This window comes from Phacochoerus africanus, chromosome 5 (assembly GCF_016906955.1).
Source record: "Phacochoerus africanus isolate WHEZ1 chromosome 5, ROS_Pafr_v1, whole genome shotgun sequence".
Taxonomy (NCBI): Eukaryota; Metazoa; Chordata; class Mammalia; order Artiodactyla; family Suidae; genus Phacochoerus; species Phacochoerus africanus.
Window position 1 is genome coordinate 118,345,674 of NC_062548.1, and position 16,334 is coordinate 118,362,007.

Here is a 16,334-nt window from a genome sequence, read left to right on the forward strand (position 1 = left end):
GGCACTTGTTCTGCCACAGAAAATCAGTCCACAATCAATATCAGTAATTTTTTAAAAATCATTTCTGGTCTTGGTAATTTTATATACCAGTGCTGGGGTTCACTTAAGAATAGTTTCTGTAGAATTCCCACTGTGGCTCCATGGGTTAAGAAACTGACGCTGTCTCTGTGAAGATACGGGTTTGATCCCCGGCCTTGCTCAGTGGGTTAAGGATTTAGCATTGTCGCCTGCTGCAGCGTAGGTCACAGATGCAGCTCAGACCTGGTGTTGCCATGGCTGTGGTGTAGGCCTCAGCTGCAGCTTGGATTCAGCCCTTAGCTTGGGAACGTCCATATACCACAAGTACGGCCATTAAAAAAAAAAAAAAAAGTTTTTGCCTGAGCAAAGGATTGACAGAAACCTCCCTGGGCCTATTCTGGTGGGACAAGGTCTCTCTCTCATCCCAACTTTCAATTTCAGATTGACTGTGCCAAGCACCGCTGTGTTGATGAAAGCGAGGGACGTCTTTGGGCTGAAAGCAAAGGGTTCCTGTACTTTGAAACTTCAGCTCAAACTGGAGAAGGAATCAATGAGATGTTCCAGGTAACCTAGCTTGTTATTGTTTTAGAATTTGTGTCAGGGCTGACCGTAGCAAGTTTTAATTTGAATTATGCACAGTGGGAGTGTCTTTGTGGCTCTGTGGGTTAAGGACCTGGCGTCATCACTGCAGCAGCTTGGGTTGCTGCCATGGTGTGGGTTCGTTCCCTAGCCTGGGAGCTTCCACGTGCTGTGGGTGTGGCCAAAAAAGAAAAAAAATTAAATAAATTTTGCAGGAGTTCCTGTCATGGCTCAGTGGTTAACGAATCCAACTAGGAACCAAGGGGTTGTGGGTTTGATCCCTGGCCTCACTCAGTGGGTTGAGGATCTAGCGTTGCCATGAGCTGTGGTGTAGGTCGCAGATGTGGCTTGGATCTGGCGTTGCTGTGGCTGTGGTGTAGGCTGGTGGCTACAGCTCTGATTGGACCCTTAGCCTGGGAACCTCCACATGCCACTGGTGCGGCCCTTGAAAAGACAGAAAGACGAAAGAAAGAAAGGAAAGAAAGAAAGAAAGAAAGGAAAGAAAGAAAGAAAAAAAGAAAGAAAGAAAGAAAGACAGACAGCAAGCAAGCAAAGCGAAATCTAATAGGACTTTCTCATTAGAGTAAGCTCTTTCTTTTCAGAAGCTGGTAAGAAAGAGAAAATGGGAGAGAGAGAGGGAATGAGGTAGTATGAGGGTGTGTGTTACTTGTCTGCTCTCTGTTTTAGACCAGACCTGGCAGCTCATCAGAATTACCTAGAGAAATTCTTCAGAATACAGATTTCTGGGCTCCAGACCTACTGGAAAGTAATGTTTTGATAGAGCTAAGGCATTCGTGTTTTGCAAAGGCTCCAGGTGACGCTGATGATCATCAAGTTTAACAACATTTATTATAGACCTGTTTAAATGGCACAAAGATTATCTTTAAAACTACTTTCGGTTACATTTGTAGGCATAATCAAATGCATGCATTACTTTGGCAAAATGGCCTTGCCATAGCTCATATAATCCTGTATTGTAGCTCTTGGGGGTGCAGTTAGAGACCAGGAGACTGTCATTGCAGAATCCAGCCATTCATCGATAAAAGTAGTCTCACCAATCAAGTGGGCAGTGGAAGGATAGGCTCCCTTTGCAACCTGAATAGATGGTTACTTTTTAGAATTACTAATCTTGAATAATTTTAAGGGGAGCAGACTACTTAAACAGCAACTTATAGTCAACTCTTCATTATAGATACATTTAGAAATAAGTGGTAGCATGAATAATGCATTTTTTTTCTTATGCATATATCTGGTATTTTGGGAATTTTTAGCATTTCAAATAATGTAGCTATACTGTAAAGAGTTTTTCTAAATTATTGAGTGGGATTTTATTGAATCTTTTGTGCCGAATTTCCTTCTCACAAGATGTCACGCCTCCTACTAGAAGACAGGTTTTATCCTTGGCTGACAGCCTGAATTGGGCATCAGTAGCTTCTGTTTTATTCCAAATAAGGTTGATGTTGGTTTGCCACGTTTCTATTCTTTGGAATACACAGATCTGTTAGCTTGTACCTATATTGTGTGCAATGATGATACTTAACTGAATATATTTTAAGTTTTGGATAAGTTCACATTTCATTTCATTTGAAACTTAACAATGTGTGGCAGGTATCATTCTCATTTTAACTAGCCTTTTCTTTTTTTGGAGGGGGGTCACGCCTGTGGCATGCAGAAGTTCCTAGGCCAGGGATCAAACCCACGCCACAGCAGTGACCCCCAGCCACGGCAGTTACAATGCCAGATCCTTAATCCACTAAGGAACCAGGAAACTCTCATTCTCATTTCAGTTATGAGGATATCTAAGGGTAGTAGTGATTTATACATAAATAACCCTTAGAGATTAAATTTCTTTGAGCACTTTAAAGATATGTATCCATTCACTTCTGACCTCTTTTGTGTCTCATGAGATGTTAGCAGTTGTTCTTACTCCTATTCCGTTATATATAATGTGTACTTTTTTTCCTCTAGCCGCTTTCAAGAGTTTCTCTTTATCTTTGGTCTTCAGCAGTTGTGCTATGTGCCTGGGTGTGGTTCTCTTTATATTTATCTTACTTGGGGTTTGTTGATTTTCTTAGACTGATAAGCAGGTGCTTTTCATCAATTTTGGGATGTTTTTTAAAAAAGCATTATTTCTTCCAATACTTTTTTTGGCCCTATTCTCACTCTCTTTTTCCTCGGGGACTCCAATTGCATATATATTAGACCATTTGATTTTGTCTCATAGTCCTTGAGGCTGTTTATTTTTGTTGCATTTTTCCCTTTTCTTTTTCAGATTGCATAGTCTCTATTGATCTGACTTCAGTCTGCTGTTTTATCTACCAAGTCAAGTTTTCAGTTCACTACTTTTTAGTTCTAGAATTTACATATGGTTCTTTTATGTAGTTGTGGTTCTTTGCTGAAGTTCTCTGTTTACTCATTTTGAACATATTTTTCTTTATCTCTTTGAAATAGTTATAATAGTCATTTTAAAGTTTTTTTCTAGGGCGTTCCCATCGTGATTCAGTGGTAATGAACAGGACTAGTATCCATGAGGATAGGGGTTCGATCCCTGGCCTCGCTCGGTGGGTTAAGGATCCAGTGTTGCCATGGTGTAGGTCACAGACGTGGCTCAGATCCCATGTTGCTGTGGCTGTGGTGTAGGCCAGCAGCTGCAGCTCCAGTTCAACCCCTAGCCTGGGAACTTCCATATGCTGCAGGTGCAGCCCTAAAAAGGTAAATTAAATAAATAAATAAATAAAGTTTTTGTCTGGATTATCTTGGGTTCAGTTTCTTTTGAATACTTTTTTCTCTGGCCGTGGATCACATTTTCTTGTTTCTTTGTATGAGTAGCGTATGTCCCCCCACCCCAGGTTTTTAGGGCTGCACCTGTAGCATCAAATCGGAGTTGTACCTGCTGGCCTATGCCACAGCCACAGCAATGCCAGATCCAAGCCATATCTGTGACCTACACCACAGCTTGTGGCAATGCCAAATCCTTAACCCCCTAAGCGAGGCCAAGGATCAAACCTACATCCTCATGGATACTAGTCAGATTCATTACCACTGAGCCATGATGGGAACTCCTAAGTAGTGATTTTTGATTTAATACCAGACATTGTAGAAACTCTAGATTTGTTTTTTTCTGGAGAATGTTGATTCTTTTTTTTCTTTTCTTTCCTTTTTTTTTTTGCTTTTTAGGGCCACACTTGTGGCATATGGAAGTTCCCAGGCTAGGGGTCAAATTGGAGCTCACCTGCTAGCCTATGCCACAGCCACAGCAACATCATGTTGTTAACCCACTGAACAGGACCAGGGATTGAACCCTCATCTTCGTGGGTACTAGTCGGGTTCATTACCACTGAGCCACAATGGGAACTCCCAGAATGTTGATTCTTGTTTTACCAGACAGTTCAGTTATTGGCAGATTACACTGAACTTGTGTAGGCTTGACTTCTTGCAAGGATGTGAGGAAAGCTCAAAGCATTTCCCAGGCTGTTAGAATTTGGCCAGATTCAGCCTCCACATCCTGTCCCTTTTGCAGATCTTGTCAGTTCTTGGCTTTGGGTTTTGTTGGGATGAGTCTAAATCCCAAAGCATAGCCTTGCTGTGGTGTTGCAGCTAGAAGCTAGGGGTATTGATGAGGTAGTAAGGCAGCCTCTCTGCTCTGGCAAGGCCGGACTCTAGTGTGCCCAGGACAGCTCTTCCCTTGGTACCACTAGGCAGTTCTGTTCTCACCCCTCAGTAACTGTTGTCTGGTAAGCTTAGATCATCTCACCCTGTGTATGTATAGTCTAGCCCTCAACTACAGACCAGTAGGGACTCTCACATGGAGTCCTAGTGCCCAGCTCTGCACAGCTCCCTCCGATACAGTGCCCTGCTCTGCAGCATTGAGCCACTGCATCATCCTCAAGCTCTGATCTCCACCTCCTTAGCTCAGTAGGACTTGCTCATCAGATTCAAGCTCTCTATGATATGGTTAGGAAATGGAGTCACGTAGAAAACCAAGAAGTAGTCTTGTACTTGCTGTTGTCCAGGACCTGAAAAGAGTTGCCGTGGGAGTTCCCTGGTTGTCTAGCGGTTAGGACTGCGTGTTTTCACTGCACTTTCACTGTTGAGGCCCGGGTTCAATCCCTGCTCTGGAAACTGAGATCCCACATCAAGCCTCCGCATACCGTAGCCAAAAAAAAAAAAAAAAAGGGTCGCCTCATGTTTTTGTCCACTTTTGTAGTAATTTATTGGAAGAGATCCAATCCAGTATCCATCACTCCAGCATGGCTGGCATTCAGACAAGGAACTTAAACAGACTTGACTTCAATTCACATGTTCTCTCTCTCACACCACGGCTGGCCTTCTGTCGCGTTACGTGTCATGAGAAAATGCTTGTGCCCTCAGAAATCTGTGACTGTTTATTATAGGTTTACTTACAGACTAAAAGAAAACCTTACTGATCCATAGCACAAATAAGCATCTGTGAACTGTGATCCCTTTTAGGTTGTTTTAATTTTTTTAGATAAATTCTGGGTAGAACTAAATGGATACTTAGTCAAAAAAAAAAAAAAAAGCAGTGGGCTAAAAAAGAGTGTAATGAAACTATGCTGGAAGTAAGTACTTAGAAGTAGTGCTTTCCTGCGGGGGGGGGGGGGGGGTCAATTTAATAAATACTTTGTTTCCTGTGTACTTAATAGGCACTTTATGTCCGGAAGGAACTTGGGTTTTATCTTACACTGTTAACGCAGAGTAGTGTTAAGACAGACTAAAACTAAGCTATTTCTCTTGTCTTTGTATCTAGCAGCTTTTCCTTTGACACCACTTCTACATGTCAGGGCTTCTTGTGTAGGTTTCCGAGTCAGCTAACTATGGAGATGAAGAGGGGGTCAAAGAGAAAGATAACGTTTTTAGATGACAATAGGAACTATAGAAATACCTGGGGGGAGAAAAAGGAGCAGATTGAAAAGAAACGGAGAAAAGAGTCCATTTAAAAGCAGCCATAAGTGGGGAGTTCCCGTTGTTATGGCTCAGTGGGTTATGAACCGACTGGTATCCACGAGGATGCAGGTTCGATCCCTGGCCTCAATCAGTGGGTTGGTGACCCACTGTGGCTGTGGTTGTGGCATAGGCTGGCAGCTCCACTCGACCCCTTGCCCGGGAGCTTCTATGTGCCACAGGTGTGGCCCTAAAAAAGCAAAAATTAATAAATAAATAAAAGCAGCCACAGTGTGTTAAATTAGTATTTTGAGTGAAATTGTTCAACTGCAATCACAGCACACAGAGCCTGGAATATGAGCAGGATCAAAAAATGGCTTTCACTTTGAGAAACATTATAAAAATAAGGAAAGAATATGAACAGTTTACAGAAAAAGAAGAGACTGATAAGCATATGAAAAGATACTCAGTTTCACTTATAATTAAAGAAGTGCAAATAAAAACTGTCAGATACACATCAGATTGGCAAAAGTGGAGCTGTGTGGTCGTGCCCAGTATTGACAAGCATACTGGGTAACAGGCACTTCGCTACGCAGTGATGGGAGTGGAAATCATTATAGCCTTTTTGTATGAAAGCGTCCAAATCCAAAAAGTAAAATGGGAGTTCTCATTGTGGCGCAGTGGAAACGAATCTGACTAGCATCCCTGAGAACACAGGTTCGATCCCTGGCCTTGCTCAGTGGGTTAGGGATCTGGTGTTGCCATGAACTGTAGTGTAGGTCACAGATGCAGCTTGGATCCCAGGTCGCTGTGGCTGTGGTGTAGGCAGGTGGCTACAGTTCCGACTCGACCCCTAGCCTGGGAACCTCCATGTCTTTGGGGTGCAGCCCTTAAAAAAAGACAAACAAAACAAAGTAAAATGCACATACACTTTAAAAAAAATTAAAGATGGCATTTTGAATTTTAGTTATTTACTCATTTTTATTTTTTGGCCGTGACGTGCAGCAGCTTGATGTGGGATCTAAAGCAGTACCCCCACAGGTGTACATACGCACACACACACACACACACACATTCACTAAAGCAATTTTTGTAGCAAAAAAAAATAGAATCATTTGACCTGTCCAAGAATAGGGAGTTGGTTAAATAAATTATGATATAATCACATAGTAATATACTCAACAGTCATTGGAAAGGGGGATGAAAGTGTCTGTATGCAGCTAGAGAAAAGATTCCAAAATTTATTACTACGTGAAAAAAAATGCAAGGTGCCAAGCAGCGAGTTTAATCTCTTCTCTTTTATGCAGATGCTTAGCATTTGGATGTGTGTATGTCCTGGTGTACTGATAGGAAATTATCCTGGAAGGATACTCAGAAAAATATATTAACAGTGGTTACCTCGAAGAGAGGAGTTTGAGGGGTAGGGTGAGAGTTTTCATTTTACGCTTTTCCTTACTATGTGGATTTTTCTAACAATATTTATGTGCTAGTTTTTAATCTCAAGTGTGGTCACCTGAGAGTAGGGTTATGAGCCATTTCAATTTTATTCCTTATACTTTTTGTGTGCTTAAATATATATACATATATACAATACAAAAGAAAAAAGTTCCAAAGTACATATTTGCTTTATTGTGAATTTTAAGAGTGATTGAAACATTTTGAAATTCTTTTATGTTCGTGCTTAAAGGAAATTCCTATTTTCACAAAATCAGCTCTCCTCTGGGATGTGCTTTCTTTCTGCAGACCTTTTATGTATCCATAGTTGACTTATGTGACAATGGCGGGAAACGTCCTATCACAAATAGCAGCGCTAGTTTCACCAAAGAGCAAGCAGACACCATTCGCAGAATTCGAAATAGTAAAGATAGTTGGGACATGTTGGGAGTCAAACCTGGGGCCTCAAGGTAAGCAGCGCTCTCAGATATTACTGCGGACTTCTCTCATAGAGAAAGACTCGGTCATCAGGATTGTAGTGTGATGTGATTTTGTGATTGGCCAGAAATAGGAAAACGTGTGGAAACACGCCAGCTGACTTAACAGTGCTCCTTCCCTGAATTTGGTAGATACCAAAGAAAGAAAATAGAGGGCAAGCTGCCCGGTAGGGGACTGTGTAGTATAATCGCATAAGTACCTTCTGAAACGACCTGCTCTGCTTTTGTTACATAAGAGCCTTGAAGCTAATGGAGCTTAAAAAAAATCCAAATAGAATTCTTAAGTTGTAGAATTTTAGAGAAGGAAAAAAATGTGAGCAATCAGCTTATCCAAACATTTCATTTCATAGATGAGAAAACTGGAACTCAGGGAGACTAAACACATATTCAGGGACCCCAGGAGTTAGTGGGAGTATTGCTTCTTGACCCTGAACACTCTGTATCTGCCTGTCTCTCTCTTTTTCTGTTTCTGTCAAAAATCCTGCTACTTCCTCCTCTGTGTATTTATGTTATTTCATTTTAGTCAAAAGAATTATTTGGGAGAAAAAGAAATAGTCACTACTCTGTTGCTTGTTCAAAAATAAGTCATTATTTAGTATGGTTATGTAGCTTTTTTCCAGTTTTATTGAAAAATATTTCACATACATTGCATAAGTTTAAGGCGTACAGAATAATTATTTGACTGACATATGTTGTGAAATAATTACAACCATGAATTTAGTTAACACCTGTTGTCTCCTATAGATAAAGAAAAAATGTTTTTTTTGTTGTATTAGGACTCTTTGAATCTACTCTCTCCACTTGCAAAGGTTATATAACTTTTAACACTGTAATACTACTGCTACTATACATATTATTAGAATTTTCGTATCTTTTTAGTTTGCACCGTAACTTTCCTCCCTGTGGTCTCTTAGCACAGCTTCAGATCCAGGAGGGACGAGGGAGGGGGAAAGGAAGATAGTCGTTGGTCACCCCGGACTTGCTGGGCATCACTGAGGGAAGCCTGAATCACCTGAAGGATGGAGGAATTCAGAGGCCCTCACAGCACGGAGTTAACCGATGTCTTTTAAATACCCTTTTAGACTTCCCATTGTCTCATTCTAACTGCTTCCATTTCATTTACAATGGATATTGGCTCTACAACTCAGAAACGATGACTTATTCATTAACTTTGAACAATATTTGTTAGGAAAGAAGAAACTTTTGATTCCTTATTCACTGTGGGTAATTGGAATCTACCAAAATTTGTGAGACCTCTGTCATTTTCATACCCTTTATTCCTCTGGGCCCATCACACTAATCTGGTGTGCCGTTGAGCACATGTGGGCAAAACCTAAAACCCTTTCTGTTGTTGTCGTTATAGAGGGTTTTAATGTTTATTCAGTGCTGTTTACTGTCTTGAGCTCTAAGAGACCCTTCGTCTTTAGTAGAACGAGTACCTGTTTGACACACCCGACTCGATCTTGTTTCTCTAAAATTTTCCTGGAAAGTTTCTCCTGCTATCCAGAATTCTTGAAAGGCACCAGGCCTGAACACTAACCCTATGTGGACGTGTTTCCTCAGGAAGCAGAGTGGCTAGAAGGAGCCAAGCCAAGCCTCACTCATGGGGAAGAGACGGGGTACTGTTTCTGCCTCAAGGATAGAGTCTTTTAGGGATAATGTGATTCTTATTAGCTAACGTCAAAATCATCTGTGCAGAGAAGCTATCTGCAAGGTAAAATGAGAAAATTCAGAAGATCTGCTCCAAGAGCAGGAGGCAGAAAAAGCCATAGAATGTATTCCCAAGACATGGACAGCTGTTAGCACGGCCCTGTGACCTCACTCAGTCTCCCCACAGTGACCGGTAAGACTTTCCATCACCTCCAAGATAGCAAAGACCATCTCCCTAATTTGGAGAGCCAAACTAGAACTCCTTCTGGTAGAGAATAGAGGGGGAAGCACCAAATGCAGGCTTGTAGGATAACCTGGACCTTGAATTACAGAAGGAAGCTGGAAAATAAAACTGTTACTGCCCAGGGTTCTTGGCCTCCTTAATCAATAGAAATTGATAAGAAGCCAGGCAAGAGCTTCAGGCAGGGCTTTACTGGGGCTCCTGCTGCAGCAGGAGGGAGTGAAAATGAGTGCCTGGTAAGTCTGCTTGCTCTCCGAGTCAGGGCGAGCCGGTTCCTCTGTGGGGCGGCGGGGGTGGTCTTAGGGGTCAGGCCAGAGGGGTGGTGGTCTGCCCACCCCCTGGGTAGTGCTCTGTGCTGTGTGTGTGCGCATACAGTTCCCTGCTCAGATGTGGCAGCTGGGTTTTTGGCCTTTTTCTATCTTGTTCAAAATTTGCCCCAGTGGTGCATGCATGCAGTTATTTTTAGCCCTTTCTGGTTTCTTTGTATTTTGCTGCTGGAAGAGATTTGGTCCAGGTATGAGCACTGCAGCACAGAGTCCAGGTCCCAGGTCTCAGCCTGTCTCAGAACCCGCTGGTAGAGACAGAGGCAGACTGGCCAGGGGAGTGGCTGGGCACTGGGAAGCCTCCCGGAGGCCTGACACCGGAGGATATGGAAGGCAGCCGGGCTCACCAGCGTACCACCAGCGCTCCCCTGAGGGGGCAAAGAGCAGGAGATGGGCAGGGACAGGTGGTCTTCGGGCCCCTGCGCAGCAGCCCCTGCTCATGGAGGGGCTAAAAAGCCCTCACCTGGGACTCGCTGGTCAGGGGAGAAGCACTCACCAGTCACAGTGCTCCTTTCCTCTCTTAGATGTGAAATTCTCTCTTCTTTGCTCTCAGGGAGCTCACTCTAACTCTTGGGTACCCCTTTCCAGAGGCCCTCGCTTGGTCATTGGTGTCACCATCTTCCTCGGGGCCTCAGATTGCCCGTGACCCTGGAACTCACTTCAGCCCCGTTTCTTATATCCCCCCCCCCCCATGCCCAGCTCATTGTCTGCTTCCGCCAGGTCTTTGTTTTTATTACCTCTTCTGTCTTCCCTTGTTTGCTTCCACAAACACCTTGATCTAAACTCTTGGGTTGTTGTAACCTGTGTCCTCACTTCTAAAAATAGCTTTCCCAGCACCATATTGTCATGAAACACCTACGGTCACTGTTGTTTGTCAAATCCAAGTTTGCTGTTGTCTTGCCGGCAGGGCCCTCACTCGCTGACCCCTGTTCCCGGACCAGCTTTGTTTCTTGTTACTTCCAGGGTGGTTTCCTCCTGGAACCACAGGCCTCTGCCCGTTCTCTCCCCGCTGCTCAGCATTTCCCCTCCGCTGTGTCAAACCTCGAACTCCGCCTTCTTCCAGAACCATCCTCCAGGGGGCCTGCCCTGATGGCCCCTGTCCGCATTGCTGCAGCCAGCAAAGATTTTCTGCGTGCCTGTGCGGCGCCAAGCTCTGTCTGTTTTCATCTGATCATGTTCTCACCAAGCGTTTTCACTTTCTTAGCGTTCGCGTCTCCCTTTGTGCGAAGGCAGCGTGCGTTTTCCCACTTGAACTTACATAGTGTTTGTTCACTGGTTCCTAGTCCTTGGGTCCCACCTTTGAGAAAGGGTAGCGATTATTTGGGATCCGTTTACTGCAAGAGCTACGGTGGTACCCAACCAGCTAGGATGCCGGGGGGGGGAGGTGGGTGGGTGGGGGCCTGACCCCGTGACTGACGTGGAGCTTGGCTTCTGCTTCTGCCGCAGGGATGAAGTCAATAAAGCCTACCGGAGACTCGCCGTGCTGCTTCACCCGGACAAGTGCGTAGCCCCTGGCAGCGAAGACGCCTTCAAAGCCGTTGTGAGCGCCCGCACGGCCCTCTTGAAGAACATCAAGTAGAAAGCAGAGAAAACCACAAACCTGGGCATCCAGTGCAAGCAGACTTTGCTTGAGGTAAAATAGCCAACCTGGGTTCTTTCCGCCACAAAGCCTGACTGCGCTTTTCCCTCATGTGCCGTCACTTGTAAATCAGTAATTCCGGTGCCTGGTCCCATGTCATCGACGGCGTGCCGCTACACGCGGTGACGAGAACCGAGCGCCCCGTGTACCCTGTGGTTCCTTTCCTGTTTCCGAATGATCTGCGAGTTTTTCTGATGCGTCCGTGAGCTCTGTCGGAGGAGCATCCCTGAGGCGCTTTGCTCAGGAACGTCCATGAGGTTTCTGCAAGGAGGACGCTTTCACTTTTTGGAATTTTAAAAATTCATCAGAGCAGAAAACAAAAATGGCAGCAGACACTGTCCGTACCCCCGGAAGTGTGGTGACCTCACAGGCCAGTTGCCCCTTTTCCACTGCGCTCCTGAGGTGGTGGTTTAAGCATCAGTCTGCAATTAATGAGCTCTCAGCAGCCCTTTGGAAGGGAAGCAGGTGATACGCTCCTGACCTGAGTGGCCTTTTATGACCTCCCTCTGTTCCCCTCCTGCAGCCCCCAGGGGGAGGGACGAGGCAGCCCTAGGAGAGCTGCAGCTCGTCCTGCCCCTGGGTCTGAGGCTTTCCCTGGCCACGGAATTAGGAATCAGACCCCAAGACAGAAGTGCCTGCAGACTAGATGGTGTGCATATCCCAGCGGGCTTGGCCGGCCTGGCCGGGGCATGTTCGATGCCTAGGCAAGCCCCTCGGTGAGGTTCATGCCTCTTCTTGGTTCGCATCCTTTGCCACAGACAGGTGGGAAAGGAAGGGGTGTCTCAGTAAGCCAGGCCTCCTCTGCCCTCCTCATCAGTGTTAGTTCCCTCCTTCTTCCCCCTTCTCCTCCCATCTTGTTTGTTATATACCACATCCGCCACCATTTCTCTCTTCCTCAATCCCTGGCTTCCGCTTCCTGCCTCCTCCGTCCTCCATCCAACCTTGACCTGGGCCTGGATGACCAGTGACAGGTGTGGATCCTTTGGGTGGTAGATGGAGAGATCTTAAGGCCTCTGTGGGAGGAATCTGTGACTTTTGCTTGGGTTCCAGATTTCTAATTAGTGATATCTTTAAGCTACAGATTATGAAGATTAATTTCACAAAGAGAAATACATTCTCTCGCCATAGTCTCTTCCTCCATATCCAAGGGATGGATGAAGATCATGTGTTAGGACCAGCCTTTCTTCCAGCATTTCTAGAGTCAGTCTCCCTGCCTGGCTCGTTACACCATCACTCTCCTTATGGTACTCAGACTCTTAGCTGTGAGCACGCTGCACTCATTGGGGCTTTAAAGTATGTAAAACACTACTGTCTGTGAATTGTAAACAGCTATTCCATATTTATCACCAGGAAGCATTCACCTTACCCCCTGAGACGAAAAACCACTTTTGTTTAATAGGAGCTCACTGCATTCTCTGGACCCTTCCCTTCTCCAAAGCAGCTTTGCTTTGTGTGGCTGCACCTGAGCAGCATCGAGCTGGTTGTCAGAAAACCAGAGCATTTTTTTCCTAGTATGAGTTTTCATCTTGGTGATACTGAAAAGACTTTAAAAAAATAGAGGTATGAGATAAGATTTCTTATGGGATTTTCCCTCTGGCCTTTTCGTTTTCACTAGCTCTGGGCCTGTAGAACTCCAGCCCAAAGTTCTTCAGGACCTACATTTTGCTTAAGGCCTTCTTCGTGCCTAAAGTAATTAAACATAGATTTGTTCTTGCAGCAGAACTTAGGAGTCGGGTGAATGTGGGACCGTGCACCGGTGGTGTCAGCCCAAATTGACATGACCGCTCACTCGGTGACCCTGTGTAAGAGCCAGTGCTGGGTTTCATCACTGCTATTTAATGCGAGTTTGGTCACCTCATTCAAGGGCATTGTGCAGGTGAGCAGTTTCAGCAGAGAGGGCTCTTCAGTGCTTCCATTCATATCCTTATACAATGGGTGACTTGTTGAAATTTAGCCTGATGTCCTGGGACCCAGTTCCTAGCACCTTGATGATTACTGTTAAGAATGGCGATGTACCATTTCATTTATGTAAAAGAAAGAAAAGAAAGTTAAGCTTCGGGGTCCCAGGATTTTTCAGATTTCCAAAATCCTCGAGTCGAATGTCAAGAGATAATGAAGCATGATCTGCAGTGAAAGGTTTTCTTCGCACTGACTTTATACAAAATTTCATAGATCTCTGTGCATTAATTTAAATTCTTGGTGCAAATATGTCCTTTATAGTTCAACCTTATTAAAAGGCTTTAACCAGTTGGAATTTCACAATATATCAGTGAGCGTAACAACAATGGCTAAACAAACAGAGAATCTTATTTTTCAAAAAAGAATAAAAAGTTCAAGCAGCTATTATTAAAAAAAAGCCATTGCCTCTGCATCTGAGTCACCAAGAATGAGCGCTTTTAAAACTTGTTAGAAATCCCTGGAGGCTTTTGAAGTTAATCGTCCTACCTACCTAAGAACTTTCAAATACACTCTCCTTTTGTTCTTCTCTTCTGCTTTCCTGCCTCCTTTTGAATTGATCTTCGCAACTGTCAACGTTTCTTTTACTTCAGCATTGTCCTTTTGTTTCTTCATGGAAATGTGCGCTTGGTTTTGTTAGCCTGTTGACTTGGACGTCCAGATTTGGGGGTACTGTGCCTGCTCCTCAAGAGAAATTGCTCTAATTCTATAGATTGCACTCTATTCTGTAAGGCTCACGATTACCTCAGGAAACTCACTCTAGTATGTTCTCTTGCATTGAATTCTCAACTGGAAAATATTCCTCTAGACTGATAAGCTAGAGCCTAAATCACTGTTAGCTAAATGAGCCATAGATAAGGCAGCTAAATTTCTGAAAGAAAGCCAGACTAAGAGGGCAGCCCCTGTGAGCTCTGAATCCATAGTGACGGAGCTGTTCCTCATAGAACAATGACAGACTCTCAAGGGGGAGGGAGGTATTTTGGTCTTAAGTTAGAAAGGGTGGGGCCGTGTGCACATGGCCTTTGACAGTGACAGCGCCCGTCCTACGAGCACTCAGTAGGCACTGGAATGTCGCTCCCTTCTCCACCGCACTCCATCCAGCTCACTCTGAGTCTGCCAACATTTTTGGAAAACTTTTGAAAAGGAATTTAGCCACAAAACATAGCCAACCACCTTCCATTGCAAGTTTTGCGAAGTGAAGAGAGGTTCATCTCTCTCATGACTGGTATTTAGCACAATCATAAGCGACAGTTAGTACAGTTTATGTAGTGGTTTTTCCTTTAAGCATTTCTAGAGAAGACGAAAGCTTGACCTCGTGGTATGGATAAGTTAGATTGTGTCTGACGAGCAGTGCAATATGAAGCTGTGCAATAAAGGCCGTGCTGGTGAAGTGACTTGTTGGAAAGCTGGACGGTTTGGGTTAGCTTCCTGCAGCGATTGCCCATGAGGCAGTCTTCCCTTGGACTGGGAATGCAGAGTCTCTAAAGAAACCCTTTGCTCTTAGGAGGTAATTCACGTATGGTTTCTGTTGAAATAACGGAGAATGTTAAATCTAATGGTTGTTTATGTCTTGTATAGAGAGTGTCATATGTATTTAAGTTGTGTATTTTTATAAAGTAAAGCCAAATACCAAACCCCGGTCTGTGGGCTGTGCTTTGTTTGTTGAGACACTGGTCTTTTTTTTTTTTTTCTTTCTTGTTTTATTATTTTAATTTTTTTCCTGCTGTACAGCATGGGGACCAAGTTACTCTTACATGTATACATTTTTCCCCCACCCTTTGTTCTGTTGCAACATAGGTATCCAGACATAGTTCTCGATGCTACTCAGCAGGATCTCCTTGTAAATCCATTCCAAGTTGTATCCAATAACCCCAAGCTCCCGATCCCTCCCACTTCCTCCCTCTCCCCCGCCGGGCAGCCGCAAGTCTATTCTCCAAGTCCATGACTTTCTTTTCTGTGGAAAGGTTCATTTGTGCTGTATATTAGATTCCAGTTATAAGTGATATCATATGGTATTTGAGCCACTGGTCTTTAATGTAAAACATACTCGTCTAGAAGCCAATCCAGTTCCTTCCCAACTGGAAGTGTAGATAAGACATCTTGCTTTAGTTTCCAGTGGGTAAAGTGGGAGAAATTTTATTCATTAGTCCATCAATCTCTCTAAGCCTTAATTAATTGTGATGAAAATGTTTCGCTCTCTAAAAGAAAGATACTAATATTATGTATATCTTTTTAATTCAAATGAAACTTACCTCATTTTAATAATGCAGACCTTGGCTGAATAACTTAATAATTCAGCCAACTGGTCCCTGGAAAACAAGCATCCTTAAGTAACAGATTATTGTGAACCCAGAATTAGAAAGTAAAAGCCTTGTAGAGCCAACCCACAGAAGGCAGTCTATCTCTGAAGGCTTTAAGCAAGAGCTTTAATTTTGAGTGACAATCTTTATCACCCGAGGATGCCCACCCCTCTCTGGGGGAACTACTCTGCCCTCTTCATACTGCTAGCATGTAGCATGCTGTAAAGGGGAGCTACCAAATCCTCCTATGACCCACCCTCCCTCCCTGGTCCCAGAGATTGGCCCAGAGATAGGAATGTCACTCAGGCTAAACCAATTAGCATCCCTCCCTGGGATCTTTCTAATTGGATCCAGGAAAACAAATTTCCTCTCAGGAGAGGAAGATAGGAGGTGTCCTGCTGATGCTGGCAACGTTGATTCCAACCTCATGGAAAAACATTGGCGAGCATGAAACAGACATTCAGAAAAAGACAGAGGCCTGGTAGCCAAGACTTTCCTTCTAGTCCCTGAGGCCCCCCGAAATGGCTGTACTTCAAGCCCATCAGCTACCCCAGAATCCTTCCCCAAATCTCTGCTGCCACCCCTCTACTGTTTTCTGCTTAAGGTAGTTGGAGTTTGCTTTCTGTTATTTGCTACCAAAAGAGTCCTGGAAAATAACAGACATTAAGGATCGTAAGCAGGGATGAGAAAAGGCTGGTCTCTGGGTTGGTACAATACCTTGTAAGTATTTTATGACATTTTATACATTAAAATATATCCAAATACTTAGTGTTTCTCAACTAAAGTCTTTGGCTA

General features: G+C 44.0%; 1 protein-coding gene across 2 annotated transcripts in view; it reads left to right on the top strand.

The window, feature by feature from the left end:
* Positions 1–14,878, top strand: part of DNAJC27 (DnaJ heat shock protein family (Hsp40) member C27) — a 38,791-nt gene extending 23,913 nt beyond the window's left edge. Inside the window, exons 5-7 of one of the 2 annotated variants that reach the window (XM_047782513.1) lie at positions 460–582; positions 7,243–7,403; positions 11,091–14,878. In XM_047782513.1, coding sequence (XP_047638469.1) covers positions 460–582; positions 7,243–7,403; positions 11,091–11,223 — 417 coding nt within the window. In that variant the 3' untranslated portion in view covers positions 11,224–14,878. The remainder of the gene's footprint in view (positions 1–459; positions 583–7,242; positions 7,404–11,090) is intronic. The other variant, XM_047782514.1, reaches the window with a different exon arrangement.
* Positions 14,879–16,334: the final 1,456 nt, after the last annotated feature.